General features: G+C 36.4%; 3 protein-coding genes across 3 annotated transcripts; 1 reads left to right on the top strand and 2 right to left on the bottom strand.

Annotated features, from left to right (window-relative positions):
- Positions 1-888: 888 nt before the first annotated feature.
- LOC136812990 (uncharacterized PPE family protein PPE62-like) lies at positions 889-3,841 on the top strand. The gene is made up of 7 exons (XM_067069497.1): positions 889-900; positions 1,531-1,693; positions 1,922-2,089; positions 2,186-2,323; positions 2,669-2,803; positions 2,939-3,103; positions 3,447-3,841. Exons 1-7 carry the CDS (start codon positions 889-891, stop codon positions 3,839-3,841), a joined length of 1,176 nt encoding a protein of 391 aa, XP_066925598.1.
- A 315-nt stretch (positions 3,842-4,156) lies between these two features.
- LOC136812992 (uncharacterized PPE family protein PPE62-like) lies at positions 4,157-6,002 on the bottom strand. Its single transcript, XM_067069498.1, has 5 exons — positions 5,909-6,002; positions 5,429-5,746; positions 4,741-4,875; positions 4,441-4,575; positions 4,157-4,245 (listed from the first exon to the last, which is right to left on the bottom strand). Exons 1-5 carry the CDS (start codon positions 6,000-6,002, stop codon positions 4,157-4,159), a joined length of 771 nt encoding a protein of 256 aa, XP_066925599.1.
- Positions 6,003-12,795: 6,793 nt separating this feature from the next.
- On the bottom strand, positions 12,796-17,276 carry LOC136812993 (zinc finger protein 420-like). Its single transcript, XM_067069499.1, has 4 exons — positions 16,158-17,276; positions 15,261-15,266; positions 14,630-15,046; positions 12,796-13,864 (listed from the first exon to the last, which is right to left on the bottom strand). Exons 1-4 carry the CDS (start codon positions 17,232-17,234, stop codon positions 12,881-12,883), a joined length of 2,484 nt encoding a protein of 827 aa, XP_066925600.1. The 5' UTR covers positions 17,235-17,276; the 3' UTR covers positions 12,796-12,880.
- Between the last annotated feature and the right edge of the window lie 8,761 nt (positions 17,277-26,037).

A 26,037-nucleotide genomic window follows, 5' to 3' on the forward strand; every position in this document is an offset into this window, starting at 1 on the left:
TTATTGCATGGACAGCTGCTTCGCTGCCTGCTTGCTGCCCAGCGCAGACTTGGAGTGAGCCTGCTGCTTTCATAATGTCCTTTTTAATTACACGTATCAATGTCTTCCCAAATATCCGACGTAAAACCTCTCCTATGCCGATCGGTCTAACTCCTGGATTCTTGTCGAGGGGTACTAGTCTACACGCCAAAAAAGCTTCAATGTTCCTTTCCTCGGACAATGGGTCAAGGTGAGTGCGACATAAAAACTTCAACATATTTGCAAGGGATGTCCTAAGGTCTGATCCAACGGTTCCGTAGTTTCTGGATGCTAAGATACGTTTCCAACCGTCAGCATCCATGGCAGAAGGGCCTGCAGAGCCTTTGGTTTTCAGAGCAGCAGATAGGATGGCAGGGCCGTCGATTGAGTCAAACACGATAGGATCAATTTCCGTAAATTCTCCTGGCAGAAGTGTTTCAGCGGTTGATTGAAGGATCAATTTCCGTAAATTCTCCTGGCAGAAGTGTTTCAGCGGTTGATTGAGAGCGGTCTGGATGAAGCTCTTTTAGGGAACTGAGTATCTCATTGTTCAACTCAAGGACACCATTGTTGGGTGCTTCCTCTGTTGTGATACTAGTGCGCACGCGCGTCTGTCAGAGGAAACCCATTGTATTCCCGCCAAACAAAGTTATAGAACTATTATCGGGACTTACAGTGAGGTTCAAGAAGTTCGATACTGTACCTACCCACAAATTTAAACCTGTGAAGTTTGAGAAAATTGAAAAAAGCTAAGCAAAGAATGCTATTTCCTATAAAAAACAGTGAAAAATTACTTACAGTTTTTGTGCGACCTTTCTTCTTCCTGCAGTCGTTGGCCTTCCCGGGGGGGGGGGGGGGGTACTTAGGCAAATGGAGGGTACGGTATGTGCCGCCCTTAAGGGTACCTTTTTTGGACTTCCAAAGTCCCGCTAAGGGTCGGAAAAATCAGAAAATCAAATTTCAGTCCCAGTAAGGGTCGGAAAAATAGGAAAATTTCAACTTTTTACCCCCTGAAAGATCTAAATAGTGTCAAAATTGGTCAAATTAGTCCCGCTAAGGGTCGTAAAATTCCCAAAATTTTCCTTTGTTTTCTCCTTTTTAGTCCCGGTAAGGGTCCAAAGTTCGAAAGTCGGGCGGCACCCGTTGTTACTAAAAGAGGTAACGAGTGGTAACGAGTGGTAACGATGTGGTAACGAGTGGTAACGATGTGGTAACGAGGTGGTAACGAGTGGTAACGATGTGGTAACGAGGTAACGAGTGGTAACCAGTTGAAAACGGTGGCCCTAAGTCTCCAAATTTGAATTTCTCGATTCTGGTGTTTTTGCAACAGATGCTGATGGCTCTTGAGGTTCTGCAGCAGGACCTGGCAGATCTGGTGAATGTGCAGTAGGAATTGGAGATTTGGGGGAATGTTATGGTGGAGTTGATGGATCTGGTGAATGTGATGGTAAAGTTGGTTGTTTGGGTGAATGAAATGGTGGAATTGATGGTTCTCGTGAATGTGAATCAAAGATTGATGGTTCTGGAGGTTCTGCATCAGGAGTTGGCGATTCTTGTGAATGTGCATCAGGAATTGGTGGTTCTGGTGAATGTTATTGTGGAGCTGATGATTCTGGTGAATATAATGCTGGTGTTGATGGATCTGATGAATCCAATCGTGGAGTTGGTGATTTTGGTGAATATGCATCAGGAGTTGATGCTTCTGGTTAATGTACAGCAGGAGTTAGTGGTTCTGGTGAATGTGCAGCAGGAGTTAATGCTTCTGGTGAATGTGCAGCAGGAGTTGGTGGTTCTGGTGAATGTGCAGCAGGAGTTGGTGGTTCTGGTGAATGTGCATCAGGAGTTGTTGATTCTGGTGAATGTGCAGCAGGATTTGTTGGTTCTGGTGAATATGCATCAGGAGTTGGTGGTTTTGGTGAATGTGCAGCAGGAGTTGGTGGTTCTGGTGAATGTGCAGCAGGAGTTGTTGATTCTGGCGAATGTGCAGCGGGAGTTGGTAATTCTGGTGAAAGCAATGGTGGAGTTGGTGGTTCTAGTGAATGTACAGCAGGAGTTGGTGATTCTGGTGAATGTACAGTAGGAGTTGGTGATTCTGGTGAATGTGCAGCAGGAGTTGGTGGTTCTGGTGAATGTGCAGCAGGAGTTGTTGATTCTGGTGAATGTGCAGCAGGAGTTGTTGATTCTGGCGAATGTGCAGCGGGAGTTGGTAATTCTGGTGAAAGCAATGGTAGAGTTGGTGGTTCTAGTGAATGTACAGCAGGATTTGGTGGTTCTGGTGAATGTGCAGCAGGAGTTGGTGGTTCTGGTGAATGCGCAGCAGGAGTTGTTGATTCTGGTGAATATGCATCAGGAGTTGATGCTTCTGGTTAATGTACAGCAGGAGTTAGTGGTTCTGGTGAATGTGCAGCAGGAGTTAATGCTTCTGGTGAATGTGCAGCAGGAGTTGGTGGTTCTGGTGAATGTGCAGCAGGAGTTGGTGGTTCTGGTGAATGTGCAGCAGGAGTTGTTCATTCTGGTGAATGTGCAGCAGGATTTGTTGGTTCTGGTGAATATGCATCAGGAGTTGGTGGTTTTGGTGAATGTGCAGCAGGAGTTGGTGGTTCTGGTGAATGTGCAGCAGGAGTTGCTGATTCTGGTGAATGTGCGACAGGAGTTGTTGATTCTGGCGAATGTGCAGCGGGAGTTGGTAATTCTGGTGAAAGCAATTGTGGAATTGGTGGTTCTAGTGAATGTACAGCAGGAGTTGGTGATTCTGGTGAATGTACAGCAGGAGTTGGTGATTCTGGTGAATGTGCAGCAGGAGTTGTTGATTCTGGTGAATGTGCAGCAGGATTTGGTGGTTCTGGTGAATATGCATCAGGAGTTGGTGGTTTTGGTGAATGTGCAGCAGGAGTTGGTGGTTCTGGTGAATGTGCAGCAGGAGTTGTTGATTCTGGTGAATGTGCAGCAGGAGTTGTTGATTCTGGCGAATGTGCAGCGGGAGTTGGTAATTCTGGTGAAAGCAATGGTAGAGTTGGTGGTTCTAGTGAATGTACAGCAGGATTTGGTGGTTCTGGTGAATGTGCAGCAGGAGTTGGTGGTTCTGGTGAATGCGCAGCAGGAGTTGTTGATTCTGGTGAATATGCATCAGGAGTTGGTGGTTTTGGTGAATGTGCAGCAGGATTGTTGATTCTGGTGAATGTACAGCAGGAGTTGATGCTTCTGGTGAATGTGCATCAGGAGTTGGTGGTTCTGGTGAATGTGCAGCAGGAGTTGGTGGTTCTAGTGAATTTGCAGCAGGAGTTGTTGATTCTGGTTAATGTGCAGCAGGAGTTGTTGATTCTGGCGAATGTGCAGCGGGAATTGGTGATTCTGGTGAATGTGATGGTAAAGTTTGTTGTTTTGGTGAATACAATGGTGGAGTTGATGGTTTTGGTGATGTGCATCAGGAGTTGATGCTTGTGGTGAATGCGATTGTAGAGTTGGTTGTTTTGGTGAATTCAATGGTGTAGTTGATGGTTCTGGTGAATGTAATGGTAAAGTTGGTCGATTTGGTGAATGCAATGGTGGAGTTGATGGTTTTGGTGAATTTGCATCAAGCTTTGATGCTTCTGGTGGATGTGATTTTGGTGCATGCACTGGTGGAGTTGATGGTTTCGGTGAATGCAATGGTGGAGTTGATAGTTTTGGTGAATATGTAGCAGGAGTTGTTAATTCTGGTGAAGATCCATCAGGAAATGATGGTTCTGGTGAATATGATAGTGGAGTTAATGGATCTGGTGAATTTGATGGTGGCATTGATGGTTCTGGGGAATTTGATGGTAGCATTGAGGGTTCTGGTTAATGTGCTGCAGGATTTGATGGTTCTGGTGAATGTGATGGTTAAGTTGATGGTTCTGGTGAATTTGATAGAGACATTGATGATTGTGGTGAACGTGCTGTAGGAGTTGATAGTTTTGGTGAATTTGCAGCAGGAGTTAATATACTGATAAATTGTTATTGAGATGTTATTCATGGATGTAATAACAACACGTTCATTAACTAGCAAAAAATTTCAGATTCACCATAACTGTATTTTCATTACATCCATGAATGACAACTCAATAAAAATTTATCAAAATATTAACTTCTGCTGCAAATTCAGCAGAATTATCAACTCCTACAACCATTCATCACAACCTTCAATGCCACCATCAAATTCACCAGAACCATCAATGCCAAGATCAAATTCACCAGAACCGTCAAATCCTGCAGCACATTAACCAGAACAATCAACTCCTGATGACCATTCACCAGAACAGCCAACTCCTACTGCACATTCACCAGAATCACCAACTCCTGCTGCACATTCACCAGAATCACCAACTCCTGCTGCACATTCACCAAAACCACCAACTCTTGATGCACATTCACCAGAATCACCAACTCCTGCTGTACATTCACCAGAATCACCAACTCCTGCTGTACATTCACTAGAACCACCAACTCCACCATTGCGTTCCCAAGAACCACCAACTCCATCATTGCTTTCACCAGAATTACCAACTCCCGCTGCACATTCGCCAGAATCAACAACTCCTGCTGCACATTCACCAGAATCAACAAATCCTGCTGCACATCCACCAGAACCACCAACTCCTGCTGTACATTCACCAGAACCACCAACTCCTGCTGTACATTCACCAAAACCACCAACTCCTGATGCATATTCACCAAAACCACCAAATCCTCCTGCACATTCACCAGAACCACCAAATCCTGCTGCACATTCACCAGAATCAACAACTCCTGCTGCACATTCACCAGAATTACTAACTCCTGCGGCACAATCACCAGAACCACCAACTCCTGCTGCACATTCACCAGAACCACCAACTCCTGATGCATATTCACCAGAACCACCAACTACTGCTGCACATTCACCAGAATCATTAACTCCACCATTGCATTCACCAGAACCACCAACTCCTGCTGCACATTCACCAGAATCACCAACTCCTGCTGTACATTCACTAGAACTACCAACTCCACCATTGCTTTCACCAGAATTACTAACTCCCGCTGCACATTCGCCAGAATCAACAACTCCTACTGCACATTCACCAGAATCAACAATCCTGCTGCATATTCACCAGAACCACCAACTCCTGCTGCACATTCACCAAACCACCAATTCCTGATGCATATTCACCAGAACCACCAAATCCAGCTGCACATTCACCAGAATCAACAACTCCTGCTGCACATTCACCAGAACCACCAACTCCTGCTGCACATTCACCAAAACCACCAACTCCTGATGCATATTCACCAGAACCACAAATTCCTGCTGCACATTCACCAGAATCAACAACTCCTGCTGCACATTCACCAGAACCACCAACTCCTGCTGCACATTCACCAGAATCACCAACTCCTGCTGTACATTCACCAGAATCACCAACTCCTGCTGTACATTCACTAGAACCACCAACTCCACCATTGCGTTCACAAGAACCACCAACTCCACCATTGCTTTCACCAGAATTACCAACTCCCGCTACACATTCGCCAGAATCAACAACTCCTGCTCCACATTCACCAGAATCAACAAATTCTGCTGCACATTCACCAGAACCACCAACTCCTGCTCCACATTCACCAAAACCACCAACTCCTGATGCATATTCATCAGAACCACGAAATCCTGCTGCACATTCACCAGAATCAACAACTCCTGCTGCACATTCACCAGAACCACCAACTCTTGCTGCACATTCACCAGAACCACCAACTCCTGCTGCACATTCACCAGAAGCATCAACTCCTGCTGCACATTCACCAGAACCACCAACTCCTGCTGCACATTCACCAGAGCCACTTACTCCTGCTGTACATTAAGCAGAAGCATCAACTCCTGATGCATATTCACCAAAATCACCAACTCCACGATTGGATTCATCAGATCCATCAACACCAGCATTATATTCACCAGAATCATCAACTCCACCATAACATTCCCCCATATCTCCAATTCCTACTGCACATTCACCAGATCTGCCAGGTCCTGCTGCAGAACCTCAAGAGCCATCAGCATCTGTTGCAAAAACACCAGAATCGAGAAATTCAAATTTGGAGACTTAGGGCCACCGTTTTCAACTGGTTACCACTCGTTACCTCGTTGCCACATCGTTACCACTCGTTACCACCTCGTTACCACATCGTTACCACTCGTTACCACATCGTTACCACTCGTTACCACTCGTTACCACTCGTTACCTCTTTTAGTAACAACGGCGGCATCCCCCCGTCAGCTCGCAACCCTAGTACCCCCCCCGGGTTGGCCATGCATCTAATTTGGTTCTTTCCGGTACCTTCTATGGCAGCAACCTTCACGTGAACATAATTCATTTCTGCCGTAGTGCTGGTGAAAGCTTTCACTGCGTAGCTCTTGCAGGAAACTTTAGCAACGGCAGGATATTTAAAGTCAAACTTGTTTAGAAGAGACTGCATTTCAACGATATCACTTTGTTTTTTCAGGTCTGGAGTAAATTCTGTGATATCACAGAGCTGAAATTCCGTCACTGAATACATTGGCTGCACACTGGGGTGCTTCGAATGTTTGCATTCAAAGCTAACTTTTGATGCTACAGAAGCGGACCTCAAATCGCGACAGTCATTGTTGTAGCAAACTAAATCGGAATTTGTTGCGAACAAGAACTTCCTGTCTCCGTTATTGTTCATTTTAATAGATTTTAGACATCCCCTGTCATCGTTGTAAACAACAACGGAGAATGGAAGAACTTTTTTATCGTCCAATTTCAGGTTGTTACGATTGTCACTGTCGCAAACAAAAGACCTACCGAGTTCTCTTCCGCAATCGCAAACTTTCGGCTTTTTCCGATTGTGGTATTCCTGCCCAGAACTCTGACAGGATCCATAGCCCCTCTTGCTACCAGTCTTTTGAATATAATTCGATGCCATGTTCAGCTAAAAACTACCCAACGCGACCTCTAGTTAAAATTACAACTTCTAAGTTACTTCAACTTCAAGAATTCAATGACCAGAGCCAATCCTGCCCGGTCTGGGATTTGTGAAAGTTTTCCTTTCTGACTGCTTTGCCTTACCAGTTGCCGGACCGCCCAAGGGTTTCCTTCCTCTGGTCTTGGAAATTGAAAACAAAAGGCCCACGTTTTTTTGTTTCGAAATTCACGGACACGCTGAGCACGGCAAGCAAGTGTGTGTGGGGGAGTGTATATGAGTAGGATGTAAAGGGTGTGTATGAGTAGGGTGTAAAGTAAAGGTAGGGTGTAAGAATTTTTCTTTGACAATTCAGACACGCTGAGCAGGGCAAGCACGGACTTCAAGGGTATATGACTAAACATATTGTGTCGGACACGCTGAGCACGGCAAGCACGGACTGCGAGGGTGTATTACTAAACATATTTTGTCGGACACGCTGAACACGGCAAGCACGGACTGCGAGTAAACATATTTTGACGGACACGCTGAGCACGGCAAACACGGACTTCGAGGGTATATGACTAAACATTGTTTAGTGGGCATGTCAGACAACCACGTTTCTACGTCTGTTTCAAGGAGAGTATGATAGTAATGGTTTGATGTATAGAGAACGCTAAGTACGACAAGCACGCATTTTTAAGGTGTCTTTAATCTATATCGTATATATTGATATCATCCAATCAGATTTCAGCTTTATAATGTTCACCACTACTCTTTATTGATATAGATGTAGTTGAAGCTTTCCCTTGGGAATTTCCCCTTTTAAGTCAAAAAGCTTGTTTCTGTTTTTTGTAATAATAAGAATATCAACTGAATTTTTAAAGATTGTTGCTATTTTCATAGCGTGCTATCAGTGGTCACCAGATTTTTGCTGTAATTTGTTTAGAAAAACGGGTTTAGTTTTAAATATGTAAATGATTCGATTTATATTCGATAAAAAATTTTTCCGCATAAATATATTTGAATATGATAGTTTTAGTGATTTTTCTTTGATTGTAATTTGGTTATAATTTGGTTAACACTGACAGCTAGAGTACATACCCTTTGGATAACTGTTTTAAAACAGTCTTTTATCGAATTTGGTCTAGATTACTTTTGTCTTTGTTGAAGATGTCATATATAAAAAAGATTAAATAATTGGTTGATTAGTTGGAGCTTTGATTTTTTCTTTTTTTATATATATATAGAAGTATGTTAAATTTTTTCAGTAAAGGGTGTTTTCTTGGTATATCATGTTTAAGTTTTCTGGTATAAACTTATTTAAATTTTTTCTAATGAGTGCTAAGGAACCATGTTTCTTACCTCTATGCTATAAACCTTAGCCATGAGGTAGCGGAAACACTAACAGCTGAATGGTGGCATAACTCAAAAGAAATCTTAGGTATTTCAAAGTATATTAGGAGAGTATTAATGTCTTACCGTCTTCATTTTCGAAATGTGTTGGTGTTGTGGTAGCGTTGGCCATTTTGCTTTAAATCTTTAGTTGAAAGTATTGAGTTGAAAGTCTTGAGTTGAAATGTATGGTGTTTTAAAATTCTTGGGGTTTTTATTCACATACTAATTTTATTGTCTCTATTTTTCATTTTAGATGTCTATTGTGTTTGTGAGTTTTAATATCTATTGTTTTATTGTTTTAAAAAAATGTTAGGTTTATCTTATTGGTTGGAGTTTCTTCTTGTGTGTCACGTGCTAGTATCACAATTTTTCATTGGTTGATACGTTTTTTGAGGTGGTATGGTGGTGGGTGCTTGTTTCTGGACTTTGAGTGGTGGTGGTGGGCTTGTATCTTTTGTTTTTAAATTTATTCGATCTCATTGGTTTAAGTTATTTCAAAATATCACGTGGTAGTTTCTTTGCATTCTGGTTGGCTAGGCTGTTATTGTTTCTGTTGACTGAGATGCTATTGTTTTATTTTTATTTTATTTCATTGGTTGAAAATTTTTTTGATGTGTCATGTGATTGTTTTTTTAGCTCTGATTGGCTAAAATGTTTTGGCTTTTTTTATATATGTACATATGGAAGTAGATGTTTTTTGTACGTTATTTTAATGTCGTGTTTGGGTATGTTGATGTTAAGAAATTCAGTGAGAGCGCATTGTTTTCTATTTTCTAAGGTGTGATTTGAAATTTCACATGTTTAATTTCGATAAATTTTCTTTTTGATTTCATCATGATTAGCTAAAATGTTTTATATACGTGAATGGATGTTTTCTGACGAGTTGAGGTGTCGGACGACGGACGAATTGAAGTGTCGGACGACGGATGAATTGAAGTGTCGGATGACGGACGAATTGAAGTGTCGGACGACGGACGAATTGAGGTGTCGGACGACGGACGAATTGAAGTGTCGGACGACGGACGAATTGAAGTGTCGGACGACGGATGAATTGAAGTGTCGGACGACGGACGAGTTGAAGTGTCGGACGACGGATGAGTTGAGGTGTCGGACAACGGACGAATTGAAGTGTCGGACGACGGATGAATTGAAGTGTCGGACGACGGATGAGTTGAAGTGTCGGACGACGGATGAGCGATAACCTTTTCTCCGGTTGATGCAAGGATGCGATAGTCAATACGATCTTTCTTCCTCGTGTTCATTGGCCGCGCCCACAAACAGCAGTGATGTTGATTGAACGGTCCTGTTTGAATGTAGCGTCAGGATGAGATTGAATAAACAATAACGCCGTGTTTGTAACACTGTTCAGTGCATTAATTTATTGATGTGTAGTAATGTAGTGTTCAAACTGAAAATAAAAATTGAAAAATACTAAGTCTAATGAATGAAAATAAAATAATCTAACTTAGGTACAAAAGGATGTAAGTCTATGAGAACAAAAGTAGAAGTAGAAAACAGCAAATGTATAAATGAATGATTGAAGTACTAATATAATGTAAAAGAAAATCTAACTTAACTTAGGTGCCACAAATAGAGACAGAGAAAAGAAACAAAAAACTCACCAGCTGGCCTGAGGTAGAATGCTGTAAGCAGGCAGCAGAACACAGGGTGTGTCAAGACTAACACCAACTGTGTGAAAATGAAAATTGAATGTGCTTGTATGTGTGAGAAACTAAAGAGACTATTGATTGATTTCATTTGATTTGAGTTGACATCATGTCAGAGGAGGTCTTCACTCCTTGAAGTCTCTGTTGAAGTGAGGTCTGAGTGATGATGTGGCATTTATATAGGCAGATCAAAAAGTCTAATTTACAGACCAAAATAAATTATGAGAAAAATTTAAATAAATTATAACAAAAGGAAATGCATATCAAATTGAAATAAAATTAATGAATAAAATACTGACCAAATGCTTATCAAACACAGAAAAATGCAGAATAACCAAAATGGTGGGAAAAGTGAAATAAAATGCAGACCAAACAAAACAAACAAAATGGCTGCACACTGAAAAAGGTGAGAGTGTTTGATTGACCAAAAATGGATTAAAACTAAGGCTTATGCCTTAACAACGTTATTTTATTGTCGTGTTTGGATATGTCGATCTTGGATATTATGTTGGTGTTACGAAATTCAGTGAGAGCGCATTGTTTTTTAATTTTTAAGGTGTTATTTGAAATTTCACATGTTTTCGATAAATTTTCTTTCTTGAATTTCGTCATCATGTTTTCAAAAGAAAGTTAAAATTTTTTTAGAATTCTATCTTTATATGTTTTATGTTTTGATTTTAATTATAATTGGCACTTGATTGTTTGGGATTTTCAATTGGTGTTTACTGATTACTGGTTAATTATTATTAATTATTAATGGATAAATTAACTCTTGTTTGGCGTTTTCGAATTTATTGGTTTATCGGGGTTGAAGGAATAGATTCTAATAAAAGTTTAGTTATATGAAAGTCAACAAAATATTTACTGTTTTGTTTATTTTCTTGGTCAGTTTACTTATTGATTTAAGAGTATTTTCTTTTTGATATGAATTTGCGGATAATTAATTGTGGTTTTATAAGAATAGGAGTGGATTTTTTATTTTTTATTTTGTGGATAATTAATTGTGATTTTATTTGTAAAAATAGGAGTGGAACTATTTTCTTGTGTCGACATGAATAGATTTCATAAAATTAATCAATTGAAAGTCAACGAAGTATTTATCGTTTTGTTTATTTTCTTGGTTAATTTTGATGTTTAGTGTGGATAGTAAGTTATTTTATTGTAAAAGTAGGATTTTTTCTTTTTTTGTGTTGAGATGAAAATATTTTAATAAAATTAGTCATTTGAAAGTCAATGGAACATTTATTGTTTTGTTTATTTTCTTGGTTAATTTTAAATATACTTTTCATTAATTTAAGAGTTTTTCTTTTTAATATGGGTTTGTAGATAATAAGTTATGATTAAGTTATGATATAATTGTAAAGATAGGAGTTGATTTTTTGATCTTTTAATTGAGAAGATTTTTTGATCTTTTAATTGAGAAGATTTTGAGAGGAGACAATCCGTGACCCGTTAATAAATCGTTAATCGGTTAATCGATTGATGCTGTCTGGGTTCTTCACAGGTTTTTTACAAACTACACATTTCGATTTTTCCATTGAATCATTGTTTGATTCAATAATTTGAAGATCAATTGTGTTTTTCTCTTCATTTTGTGTTGTTATTGGTTTTGGTGCAATATTTAGATGCCTTTGCTGCAAAATTTGAATCGGTGTAGTTTTTAATCCTTTCTTTTTCTTAAGATGGCAAGTGACTGCTTGGAGTTGCTCAATCAAATTTTTATGAAATTGATTTGATTGATTCGATGGTAAAGGTTGATACTGTGTGTTTATCATTGTTGCAATGCTTGGCATTTTTGGTTTGATGACGATATCAGCAATCGGAACGGTCTTTAGCACCGGGTTGTCTTCTGATGAACGTTTCTTTGGAATGAAATGAAAGTGATTTCTCTTGCTATCCGACATATTTTGATAGATTTTGTAGAACTTTCAACACATAAATCAAAGTTACCAATTATTTCACCATCCAATTTGATGTCAAATTTGATTGTGATTGGAAAATCGAATTTACCAGACGATTCTTTATCTCTAGTGACATCACTTGTTTGTATGTTTTCTATTATTAATTTCATTTTTCTTTTTTGTTTTCTCTAAAACATAAAAAAAGTCAGTTGATTCTTACATTAGATTTAAGACAAAACTTGAATTTTATTGGCAACAAGCCTTGAAAAATGAATTTGGGGAAGTCTTTGTCTGATTGAAGTAAAAATAAACCGAAAAAAAATAGTTCCCTGACCAGCCCTGACTCCAAAATGAGAAAAAAAAACCCCAGAAATTAACCTAAGGACCAAGTGTGCAGAATTTCAGTCAAATCCTACCATTACCTTAACGGTATTAAATTTTGCGTGTTACAAATTTTTGCTGGTATTTAATTTTGCGATTTCTTAGGTCAAATTTGGCGAAGTTTAATACCTTTTAATTTTTCAAAAATACAAAATCGCGAAATTAAATACACACAAAAAATTTTAAAAATAAGCTTAAAATCACGAAATTTTCAAAAATTAAAGACAATGAAATTTTCAAGTTGTGATATTTCTTTACTGTAGAAATAGATTTTGTGTTTCATGTCATTTTTTTTTTAAATTTAAAACACGCAAAAAAATTTCCCGAAACTGGCAATCCTGAAATTTAATACTGTATATGCAAAACACGTTTCCTCAAAAAATTTGTAACACACAAAATTCAATAACACATGAAATTTAAAACCATTTTAAGGTATTTGGGACCGACACACACAGATTCTAACTGAAAAAGATTGTTTTATCGATTTGAAAAAATATTATTGAAACAAAAAATACAAATTTTTGAATTGAAGCACTTATGAATTTTCAGTAAGTTCAAAAGAAAACATTGTCTTGCATAAAAAATCTGAAAAAAGTTTCATGATTCAATAGTGTCTTTTTTATGAAGACTTTCTTGATGATGTTCAAATTGAACTTTTTTGACAAAAGATTTACCGCATTCCTTACATTGATAAGGTTTTTTTAGCCCATGAACATAACGCTGATGACCTGATAGGTCACCTTTCCTTGCAAACGATTTACCACATTCCTTACATTCAAATGGTTTGATTCCAGTGTGTATAACAAGGTGCATATTTAAATTACCCTTGTTGGCAAATGACTTTCCACACTCCTCACAGTTAAAAGGTTTAATTTGTTTATGAACAGCAGATTCATGTTTTGCCAGCATAAATTGATGTGAGTAACTCTTACCACATTCCTGACATTTAAAAGGTTTTTCCATTAAATGTACGCTTTTATGGAGAGTAAGTTTTCTATTTGATATAAAGCATTTGTTACAATCTGGACATTTAAATGATTTTGTGTCGTGAATCTGTTGATGTGCTTTTAAATTATTTTTACTTGCAAAGGATTTACCACAAACCTTGCAATCGTGAGGTTTATTTCCTGTGTGAATATTCTGGTGATCAGATAGTCGGCTTTCTATAGAAAAAGACTTCCCACATACTTCACATAGATGGGGTTTTACTCCTTCAATATGTATTTTCCTATGCTTGTTATAGCCATCCCTGGACGTAAAGGATTTATCACACTCCTCGCATTGAAACGTTGTGTTGTCATGAACTTCCAAGTGTTTTTTGAGATCACCTTTCCTTGCATACACTTTCCCACATTCTTTGCATTCAAATGGTTTAGTTCCTTTCAGTTTGTGAATTACAAGGTGACTTTTCAAAGAACCTCTACGCGAGAAGCTCTTACCGCACTCTTCACATTTAAATGGTTTTAACCTTTTGAACCCGAATGCCGTACATATACGTCCTTGAGACGTCCCGAATGCCGTACATATACGCAATTTGATAGGCATGTCTTTCTCGCGCAATATCTTTGATTGGCTTGCTTTCTGATCGTTGAAAAAAGAAGAAAAAGAAAGTAGAGAGTCTAAGCTTTCCGTTGATATATAATGATGTAATGTTATGATAACGGTGTGAGTCAGCACTTTTCAAATAAAAACACTGATTCAAGATGGCGGACGGAAAAACACTGATTTCTGAGAAAAGTGAGCAATGTTTGAAAAGCCCTTGTGACCACTAGAATTGTTTTTGGATACTTATTTTTGGTATATGGCTTCAGGAGTAAGTACATATTGATAAAATACTAAAGAAATATTTAATAATTAAGTTCCCCCCACTTTTTTTTGCATAGGAAGTGAAAAATGCCAAAAAAGTGACATTGCCGAAAAGTGACGAAAAAAACATTGTTGAATGTAGAGCTACCATTTTAGTTAGAGTAATTTAATTGAACTTTCACCCAACCTAAAAGCTGCAGAATTAGCTTAGCTTTTCAGGGATAGCTTATTTTTTACCACAAGATTTCTAGTTCTTGAGATATGGCACTTTTCCCAAACGCTGCGTTTTCTCAAAAAAAGTTGCGTTGGGACAGCGTGAAAATATAAAAAACAGCGTGGCGGAAAGGTTAAGTCTTTATGAACTGTCTGATGGCTAAAAAGATTTTTTTTTCCTCCAAAATGTTTCCCACAGATTTTACATTCATAAGGTTTCAAACCTTTATGAGAGTTTTGATGTGTTTCACAGTTTTGTTTGTCTACAAAAAACTTACCACATTCCTTGCAAGCATATTTCTTTTCATTTATTGTTGTTTTATTAACCTTCTTTCCACCAGCGTCAATTTTCTTAGGATTAACATCTTCAAAACACTTGATGCATATCAATGAATTGTCAGAATTACTTTTATCTAAGAACTCTATCAAACATAACTTTTTACAGATTTTGCACACAAATTTTAGATTATCGTCTCGTTCATTTAATACATTGTTCTCTGAAAGATCTACGTCTAATTCGATTTTGAATGTAATTGAAGTCATATCATCATCCTTTTTACCTTGCATTGCCTCCAAATTCTGAGAAAATTTCACTCTGCTCATTTCTGAAAGATCACCACAAGTTTCTTGCTCACTCTCATTTCGTATTTCCTGGGAAATACCATTTTCCTTCTGGTTGACTAAACTGTCCAGATTGCTGATATCAGTTGTGTATTTTGTGCAAGTGAAAGGTGATCTTGTTGGCTTAAAGGTAAAATTATTATTCTCCTGATCTAAAAATTCCACTGGGGAATTCGAGTTAACCACTGATATATTGCAACTACCAATATTCCTTTCTTCTATTTTGATGTCAAATGTAATGTTGATTGGAAAATTTTTAAACTCATCCATGGATGTATCACCATATTTTGTGATTCCACTTGTTAAAATGTTTTCTATTTTCAAATTCATTTTTTACCTTTTTCTAAAAAAAAAGATTTAAAGAATTAATATTTGATGAAATAATCACAATAGTATTCCAAGACAACTCTATAAAATTTGACTTCTATAAACACATTGTTTATTGATATAGATGTAATTGAAGCTTTCCCTTGGGTATTTCCCCTTTTAAGTCAAAAAGCTTGTTTCTGTTTTTTGTAATAATAAGAATATCAACTGAATATATTAGAGGAGATAATTTGCTGTGATTTATGTTTTGCTCCAACAAAATTTTGCTATTGAAATGTCATTAAAATTATACATGATGCAATACTTTTTTTAGAAATTTTGTTGAAATTTCTTTGAAAGCCTTCCTTTATACAATATATACAATATTCTGTGACAACCTCTAGGACCGCAAGTATAAAATCTTGTAAAAAAGTTCCCTAGCAATAAATAAAAGTGCATACAAAATATTATTCTAACACCTATGAACACTCTCTGAAATTCTACATATAAAAATAAATGAGACCAAAAGACCTTTATTGACAAGAATAACTGTCAGTTACTCGGTTCTCTCTCAAAAGTAGATACACGACCCCATAAATTCACTGTTTAGATGGATATTGGCAACATAATGGAAAGACTTTTTTAGAATTATTTTATTTGATTTTAGTGACAAACCAATCAATATTTTCTTCTTATACAAACTTTATTATTATTAAGTTCAGCAAAATTCCTTCAAAATGAAAAATATGTGAAGCTCCAGCTGTATTAAATGAAATTTTGTATGATTTGTCTGTTATTGAATAAGTAATAGACTCAATAAAAAACACAGTAGCTAAACACATAGTAAACGCATAGTAGGTAAGTTTAAAAAAAGAAATAAATAGAAAAAGAATAAATAAATAAAATTCAGACTAATAATTTATCTATGATGAGAAGCATAATGTCTTGTTAAATGACTCCTACGGCTGAAGTTTCTGTTGCACTTACAGCAATAAAATGGTTTACCTCCTTTATGAAATTCTCCAGTGTGTACTTTAAGTTCCTTCCTCTCTTTGAATTCTTTCCCACATTCTCCACAAATAAATGGATCATCTCCTTGATGAGTTTTTTCATGAGTTACCAGACTTCTCTTCCATGAAAAACATAGCCCACAAACTTGACATTTAAATGGTTTTATACCTTGGTGAGATCGCATATGAGCATCAAGTCTTATCTTTGTTACGAACCCCTTATCACATTCAGTGCATTTAAAATATTTGATACCCTTGTGAATATTATCATGATGAATTTTGAGATGTTTCTGCTGTGAAAAGAATTTACCACAATCCTTACATTGATAAGGTTTAGTATGTGTTTGAATATGCCGATCTAGACGACTTTTAGAGGTGTAATACTTCAAGCATGTCTTGCATAGATAAGCAGGTTTTATTTTCTCATTAGCTTGAGATTTTAGGGTTTGCGATTTCCTTTTTACTTTCTGTTTTTCAACAGAAGCTTCTATCTCATCATTTGTTTGGTTCTCTGTGTCATGGTAAAGTGCATTGACATTATCATTTTCCACAGTTTTCTTGTTTTGTATAAGTGATTCAATTTGACTTAAATCATTATTTCTATTCTCAGCAGACCTAAGCCTCGTGGAACTTTCTGTATAGTTTTCTGACAATCTACTTGGTTGGTAAATACTTTCTTCGGAAATCGTAACAGCATTATTTTCTTCCGAAATCGTGACAGCATCATTTTCTAGCATGCTTTCTTGAGAGAGATCTTCTGTCGTTTTGGATTGATCATCATTCTTCCTCGAGTTTTGTTTAGATTGACAGCTATCATGACTTGGTATAAAATGAAAATAACTTCTTTCATCATCAACAAGCTCAAGTTGGTTAAGTAAATTATCAATAGAGATGTTACATTTACCAATCATATTTTTTTCTACTTTAATATCAAATGAGAATTTGATGTGGATGCCAAGCTCTTTGATTATTATATTTTTAAGTTCCAGACTCATTTTTATTTTAGGCTAAAATAAAAGTACAACCAATTTTTATGGACGAATTTAATCAAAACTAAAACATTAAAATACTTATTCCAGCAGCAATTTTTCATTTCAGGAGGACAAGTATGACGAAAGTTGAACCTACAATTTTATATGGAAGAATTTTATCAAAACTAAGCATTAAAATTCAAGTATTCCAGCAGAAATTTTTATTTCCCAGGAGGGAAAGTAAGAATAAAGTTGAAAATGGTACAAAGTTTTAGCTCTTGGAATCTGGCATTCATGATTACAAACTTTTAAAAACCCATCAATTTCAATTTCAACAGTAAAATCTTGATTTTGTCTATTTTAATGGGCTTAACTTATAAAAAAAGCAAAATAAACAATTTGAGCCATTACATGAAAAGATTTGAGCCATGTCAACCTTGAAAACTAATTTGAAAAACAACTTCACAAGAAAAGATCTACAGAAAATAAGAACTTAGATTTCGTACATTGCTGTATAAGATATTTTTCAAAAATTAGGTAACTGTTGCAGGATAGCAACTTTAATCATTTTATTTTCTTGAAATCAAGTTAAATTGTCTTTGGTATGGATCTTGAACTTGATTCAGGTAATTCACATCCTTGTTTTTGCAAATCACATTCTGTAGAAGATATTTTCTGAAACCTAGATTTCCTAGTGTGACTGTCAGGCAGATTTTATCTATCTGAGCTAACATCATATTATCAACCAAAAAGAACAAGGAAAACCTTCAGACAAAATACACAGAAAACATAATATAGCATAGGTAGACTTGTTTTTTGTGTATTTTGTCTGAAGGTTACTATGAAACTTTTTTTTTTTAACTTTTTTTGCAAAATGTTCCAGAAACTGTTGTTACATGTTGAATGAACCTACAGTAACTGAAGGTTAATGTAAAAGAAAATATATAGTCAAATTGGCAACAAAAGTAAGAAAATGCAAATTAAACTTTTTACACAACATACCTACGAACTATTGAAAACTGGTCTTCTCTTTCATTCACAAAGTATACTTTTATCAGAGTACTGTCAATTGCTCTAACTTTGTAACTTGAGACTATCTGACAAAACATAGGACAGCAATTCAGCCACCATTTCACCAAACCTCCAAAGTTATTTGATTTGAGTTAATGAACAGCGTATTAATAAAAACATTTTTTACACACAATTTCTCTTTCAGACCGAGTAGGCTTTTAAATGAAAAAAATCCGTAGTGGAACACACCCGAGCGTCTGGAACGAAGAAGACCAAATTAGAAGCAAAACGATGGAGCGTTTGAGGTCATTCGCGCGTAAAGTTACACACTTGTTATTTGTTAATCCCATGGGCGATAGGCGGTCATACCATGGGTGTTCTCTAATTCTCCAATCGGCGTCCAGTCATTTTGAGTGAAAACAAAAAAGTTTAAAAGGGTGCGCAATCAGTGAAAGTTACAGTGACATTTTATGACAGAAAGTATGATTGATAAACTTGGTGGAGTTATCAAAACAAATTTGTTGTCAAAGAGATTTAACAGTATACGAGTGAAAATTCAGGCCAGATATCAACAGTCCCATGTTTCGACCAATTATCCCAAGTTAGAACATTAGGTTGATGGTAATTACCGTGACATCGGGTAACTTGCATCAGTGGAGGCTAACATGCATAGCCCTCAACAAATGAATGACCTGCTGGCTGCTTATTCAAATACAAAGTAAAATCAAATCCTGATTTACAAAATCTGCGGGTGGTAAAATGTATATCTCCAAATCATAATAGTGATGTCATATCATGTATAATATTGCATAAGAAGAAACGTTGGAATTCCCGTCCAACTTGAAATTTATGATCTCACATGATTTTTAATTATCCAACCACGCTGTTTTATTTACTCGCACAGCAAATTTGAGATTCTAAAAGTAGAGCTAAGTAGAGCTGCAAGCGGTGCTGCGTAGTTAGTTTGTTTTGAAATTTTGCTGCTTTGATTGGTCAGTCATTTGATATGGCTAGCTATGCAAGTTTCCTTTCACTGACACAAGTTACCTGACTTCACGGTGTAGATATAGATCTACCAACTACAATACAGCCCATCCAGCCAAGAGGGTACCATAACTTGGTCTAATGTCGACACCCCTCTAATTCCGACACCCTTTTTACTAGCTGAAATTTATAGAAAGGTTGAAACTGTTTTTCTTTGCTTAGTGGTCAGAGAGGAATAATCCTTTTTCAATCAGTGATTCAAACTTTCATAGACCTTTCACCTTTCCATCCGCCATCTTGAATTGTACACGCTTTTTCTTTTATAAGAATAACTTCTATAAGAATATCAGGGTGAGATTTCGGGTTTAAAACAATAGGCCTATTGTTTAGAACAATAGAAAAATAAGAATAATGCTTACCCTCAACCAAAGTACACTATTCTTATAAAAAAAAAGCGTGTATGCAAAAATAGAGGAACGAAAAAGCCGTGGTTGGATTTAGTTGGAAAATATGCAAAACATATGGAAGTTTACACAAAGATTTAAAAGATAACAAAGCATCTTTATAAAGAAATATATATAATATATAATCATTAGAACATGGAAAAATGGAATTTCTTAATCCAAAAAGAAATATTTACAGAACAACAAAAGCCTTTTAGAAATTTGTTCTTAAAGACATTGCATATTCTGTTTTCATGCCATTAAAAAATTCCACCAAGACAAGGTACAAACATCAAACTTTCAAAACACACAAACTGAAAGCAGTAATTATGACATCACACATTCAGCGAGTTCAGATCAATGTTTTGATTTGATCGTTTGGCAGCTCTATTCCCAGGAGAATAATTTACCGTCAGCCAAATAAGGATTATGTCTAGAGTTTATGTCTAGAGTTTATGTCTAATGTTATGGTTTTTTGAAGTGCTTGTTCTAAGAGATGAGAGAATTTGATTATTTCTAGATTTCAAAGGAAGCAAATTTAATCTTTCTTCTACAAGATTACACTTTAATATATCTTAAGGGAACTTATTTTGGCGGGAACTAATTTTGGCGGATTTGGCAAATTTATACAAAATTTGCCAAAATTAGTTCCCGCCAAAATTAAATATCTTGCTCACTCGCCAAAATAAGTTCCCGCCAAAATTAAATTTTGTTTCCTTGCCTAAATAACCCCTGAAATTCATCAAAATTGCTCAAAATAAGGCAAAATAGAACAGATTTACGCTGTCATTTGCCAAAATTAGTTCACGCCAAAATTAAAAAAATTCACTATTCACCAAAATAAGTTCCCGCCAAAATGTTTTAGGATTTTTGCTGCTCGCCAAAATTAGTTTCCGCCAAAGTAAGTTCCCTTTAATGGCAATTTATGTACCGTGAGATCGGGTAACTTGCATCAGTGGAGGCTACCATAATTTGGTCTAATGTCGACACCCCTCTTCTAATTCTGACACCCTCTTTAACAGCTGAAATTTATAGAAAGGTTGAAACTGTTTTTCTTTGCTTAGTGGTCAAAGAGGAATAATCCTTTTTTAATCAGTGATTCAAGCTTTCATATTATTCCTTTCTCTAAAGAAGGGTGTCGGAATTAGACGAGGGATGTCAATATTAGACCAACTGACGGTAACATGCACAGCCCTCAAATGAATGACCTGGCTGGTCATTTAATACAAAATTAAATCAAAACAAAAATGGTAGAGCAGAGCTGTATAGTTCATTTGTTTTGAAATTTTGCTGCTTAGATTGGTCAGTCATTTGAGGGCTATGCATGTTAGCTTTCACTGATGCAAGTTACCCAATTTCACGGTTATGTAAGTCAGTATAGACCTAACTCTTCAAACAAAAATTACGGGAAACGCATGTTTGGACTTTGTACCCTATGCTACTTTGTACCCTATGCTGCACTCAAGCACTTTAAGCCAAAGTCCCGCAAAGGCGGGACAAAAATCAGTTTTTTGAAGTTTGCAAAAAAACGCCACATAGAAGATCTTTCAAATTCAGTATGTGAATAGAGCAGTAAAAAAAAAAACTTTTCTATTTTTCCTTTTTTTTTCAAAAGTTCTAGGAATGAAAATAAAGGGATAATGATAATTGAATACTATCCATTGATGAACCGCGGCACTATCGTAAAGCTAGAATCGCTTCGCGTACTCTTTGCTTGAGAAAATGATTGACAGATTGAAGTTTTCGACCGCGCAGGAGTTCGCAGAGCGTTCTCAGCTCAATCCTCGGACCGCGCTAAAAATGGTAGACTGAGCTGTGATAGATCATTTCGATGGAAGTGTTGGAATGTTTACAAGGCTCTTGACAGAAAATCGTTTGTTTTATTGTCAATGATGACAGTGTGGTTATAAATTTTGTTAGATCTGACAAGTTGATGTTTGTAAGTGCACTTTATAGTTTTGATTCCCATTGAAGAATCATATTCTGGTTTTCATGTTATTAGATGCTGTTTTAGAGCTTTAGGTCTACACTGTACCGTGAAAAAGGGTAACTTGCATCAGTGGAGGCTAACATGCATAGCCCTCAAATGAATGACCTGGCTGGTCATTAAAATACAACTATGCAGCTCCGCTCGCAGCTCTACTCTACCATTTTTGTTTTGATTTATTTTTGTATTTTAATGACCAGCTGGGTCTTTCATGTTAGCCTCCAATAGACCTTTTCGCCTTTCCATCCGCCATCTTGAATTGTATGCAAAAATAGAGGAACGAAAAAGCTGTGGTTGGATTTAGTTGGAAAATATGCAAAACATATGCAAGTTTACACAAAGATTAAAAAGACAAAAAAGCATCTTATAAAGAAATATTATACTCATTAGAACAATAAAAGATGGAATTTCTTAATCCAAAAAGAAATATTTACAGAACAACAAAAGCCTTTTAGAAATTTGTTCTTAAAGACATTGCATATTCTGTTTTCATGCCATTAAAGAATTCCACCAAGACGGAGTACACACATCAAACTTTCAAAACACGCAAACTGAAAGCAGTAATTATGACGTCACACATTCAGTGGGTTCAGATCAATGTTTTGATTTGATCGTCTGACGGTTCTATTCCCATGAGAATAATTTACCGTACCAGCCAAATAAGGAATATTTCTGTCCTTCGCGGGTGATTTTTCAGCTTGAGTTTAAGTCTAATGTTATGGTTGTTTGAAGTGCTTGTTCTAAGAGATGAGCGAATTTGATTATTTCTAGTTTTCAAAAGAAGCAAGTTTAATCTTTCTTCTACAAGATTATACTTTAATATTATGCCAATTATGCATGTAAGTTTTACATTAATACTTTCTTTTTGCATATGTTTTGCATACTTTCTAAGGTAATTTCACCACGGCAATTCGGCCACTATAATTTTTGCATACAATTCAATATGGCGGATGGAAAGGCGAAAAGGTCTATGATGCAAGTTACCCTTTTTCACGGTAAGTTTTTATACTAATACCGGGTGCGCCACAAAAAAGTTTCTCTCTTTGAAACTAATTTTCTTGAAAGCTAAGAATTTTAAAAGAACCATTCCTCTTTCATTGGAAAGAAGAAAGATAAACTTAAATTTTGATAGGTCATTTATCAAATTCGATTCATTAGATCAAAAGTTATGCTCAATTGAATAAAAAAGTTACTTTCCGAAAGTGCTCAAAAACGTTAAAAATCGACCTATCAAATTAAACAGAAGCATAATTACATGATACATCAGTATTTTTGTTTCAGTCGTTAAAAATGATAATTAGATGTCTAAATGACTTTTTGTTATATAAAGGAAGATTGAAATTTCAATGAAAAGAAGAAAAATCGTCGAAAAAGGCCAAAAAATTTGGTAAAATTCATTAAAATACATCAAATATGGGTTTCGAGGTAGATCCAGTCTTACATAGACTTTATCCAGTCTAGCACCAAAAACGTGAGGAAAATTTCGGTAAAAGTAAATTAAATTGATTTTGATGAAGATTTTAAACCCTTTCGACCCTTCATTTTTAAAATTTATGTGTTTAGTTACTGAAAAATGCTCTTAATCATGTAAAGGCTATTGCGATTGCCAAATTTAAAATAAAAATTTGATAGGTCGATTTTTAACGTTTTCGAGCACTTTGTGAAAGTAACTTTTTTATTTAATTGAGCATAAAACTTTTAATCTAACGAATCGAATTTAATAAATGACCCATCAAAATTTAAGTTTACCTTTCTTCTTTCCAACGAAACAGAAATGGTTCTTTTAAAATTTTTAGATTTCGAGAAAATTACTTTCAAAGAGAGAAACTTTTTTGTGGCGCACCCGGTATATACTTCTTTTTGCATATGTTTTGCATACTTTCTAAGGGAATTTCACCACAGTAATTTGGCCACCATAATTTTTGCATACAAAATAGGTAATTCAATATGGCAGATGGAAAGGCAAAAAGGTCTATTATTCCTTTCTCTAAAGAAGGGTGTGTTGGAATTAGGGGAGGGGTATGGTATATATAAGCCCAGTTTGCAGAGTATGGTAAGCTGCACTTGAGGAAAAAATTCGAAAATGCCAAGTTCCGCTCTTCGAAGAAGACCCGATTAAATTTTGGTGCACCTATTTCTCGAAAATTGGCCCAATAAGGCCAAAAATTGCTAAAATTAGCTGCACTCAAGGAGAAAATAGCGGAACTCTGCACTTGGGTTAAAAAACTGTCTGCACTTGCACCTGAAAACCTCAAATTTTGCACCTGCACTCAACTTTTTCCAAGTTTGCTTGAGATGTCGTGCAAAAGTGCCACACTCTGACTCTTCCACTCTTCAAACTGAATATAAGCCAGGGATGGTTGAAAAAAATGTATGGAAAAATTGAGGCAATATGACAAATACTCAACAACCTAGAGCGCGAACATATAGCTAGCCCCCCCCCAAAAAAAAAAAAATGCACCTTGATTTTGAAGTGGAATGGAAGTGCCATTACATACACTATTCTCAGCTCAGGATAAACACTAATTTGATCCCAGTCGCCTTCAACAAGATCATACATCGGGTTTTGTAGATCGCATTATTATCACGGATCTAAAACATATCATAAAAGTCTTATTATACGGCTGGTAAGTCTTTCGGTTAAAAATATATCTAGATTGAGCCCGACTGCACAGTTGAAAAGCCATTTTGTGGAGTGTGATTTCAAAATTACATGCGTCCCGTGCCTTACCCGTGCCCTACCCCGTGCCCTCGTATAGTGGGTCCCGAAAAAAACTTCGTGGGTAGTTCGTGGGTCAGAAAAAAATCTCATAAGTAGTTCTTGGGCGGTTCGTGGCTCAATTCTACCGGCAAACCACGGGGCACGAACCAACGAGGGCACGGGACCCACGGGACCCACGAGGGCACGGAACCCACATAAATAATCACACTCGTATAAATCATTTTTGTTTGGTGAGACCCCTATAACGTTAGAAAAAAAAACTTTTTGGGCTCATTCAATACTTTCTATCTTTTTGCTTGCAACTTGCGAATTTAGTGACCTGCCTCGATCGCTTCGCAACTTTTATACATATACGACTTGTAAAAAAATGTTTTTGTAGGGATTATATATCTCGATATGTAAGCCATCAACTTGAGTAAAACAAAAAATTTTCATTTCATTTATTTGGGACGCACGAACCACCACGAGAATTTTTTTTCGTATCCACGACTTTTCTCAGTTTTCTGCCAGACCCACGCATGAGAATTTTTTCAGGACCCACGTGATTTTTTTCGGGAGCACGACCCACGAGGGCACGGGACGCACGTAATTAATCACACTCGTTGATCATAAGTGGCAAACAAACTAAGCGAGGTCTAAAAATCGCAAAATCTACAACATTTACTTTCGCGAGTTTGACAAAAAAAATATTTTAGAAAGAATAAATTTTCGCGCGAATTAGGCATATTTTAAGTAGAAAATTCATGTTTTCGGTGCATAAAACCAATGTTTTGGTCGTTCAAATGTACTCAAACCACAATTGATGGACTGTTGCATAATTTCTATCATCAGATTCTTTTTTATGATAGGATTTGAATTGTTTTTCTTGTGTAAAGGACTTTCCACACTCCTTACATGTAAATGGTTCAAGATCTGTGTGCATGTTTTGACCCACCCCTTTGATGTTTAAAAATCTTTGCCAATGCAAACGATTCACCACATTCGTGACATTCAAGAATCAGCTTCACTTTCCTTTGACCCCGCCTTTGACGAGTGCTTATTTTAGGTATCTGCTTTTACAGCAAATTCGATTTTGATTTCACTAACTCAATTGTTATTAGATACTTACTTATAAAAAAACATGTAAAAAGTTCAAGGTCATACGTTTCAAGGTCTTCATTTTTAAAAACTTCATTTGGTTTGAATTGAAAAACATTCCCTTCAGGATCTCTCCAATCCATATCTTTAGATGAATTCGGGGATGAATTTCTAAAAGAAATACCTCAAGTTCCGATGTCATGTTCATCTTTAATGATGTGTACTGTAAAATTGTTTTTTTTTATTTCAAGTTTTTCGATTGGATTTTCGTACGCCACAAGTCCGTCATATTTCAAAATTCATTTTCTTTTATTTCATTCATCCATGGATTTCATATATAAATGTCTCTATATTCTCTAGACCCTCTATATTAAATCCATGATTTATCTAAACGAGAGAAGAAATGATTAAGATGACATGATCGAAATGGAAAAAATTAATTTGTAACAAACAACAATGAAAGAATTTTAACAACAATTTGATCCTGTGCACATTAGGTCTCAAAAAAGTTAGCTCTCCCTAAATTAGAAAAAAAGGTATAGAATACTGACCCCCATCGATGGTGACACATCAATTATAAACTGTCTTGTTTGACAAAGAACA

The sequence above is a fragment of the Clytia hemisphaerica genome, unplaced genomic scaffold (assembly GCF_902728285.1).
Source record: "Clytia hemisphaerica strain Z4C2 unplaced genomic scaffold, Clytia hemisphaerica genome assembly, whole genome shotgun sequence".
NCBI classification, from domain to species: Eukaryota; Metazoa; Cnidaria; class Hydrozoa; order Leptothecata; family Clytiidae; genus Clytia; species Clytia hemisphaerica.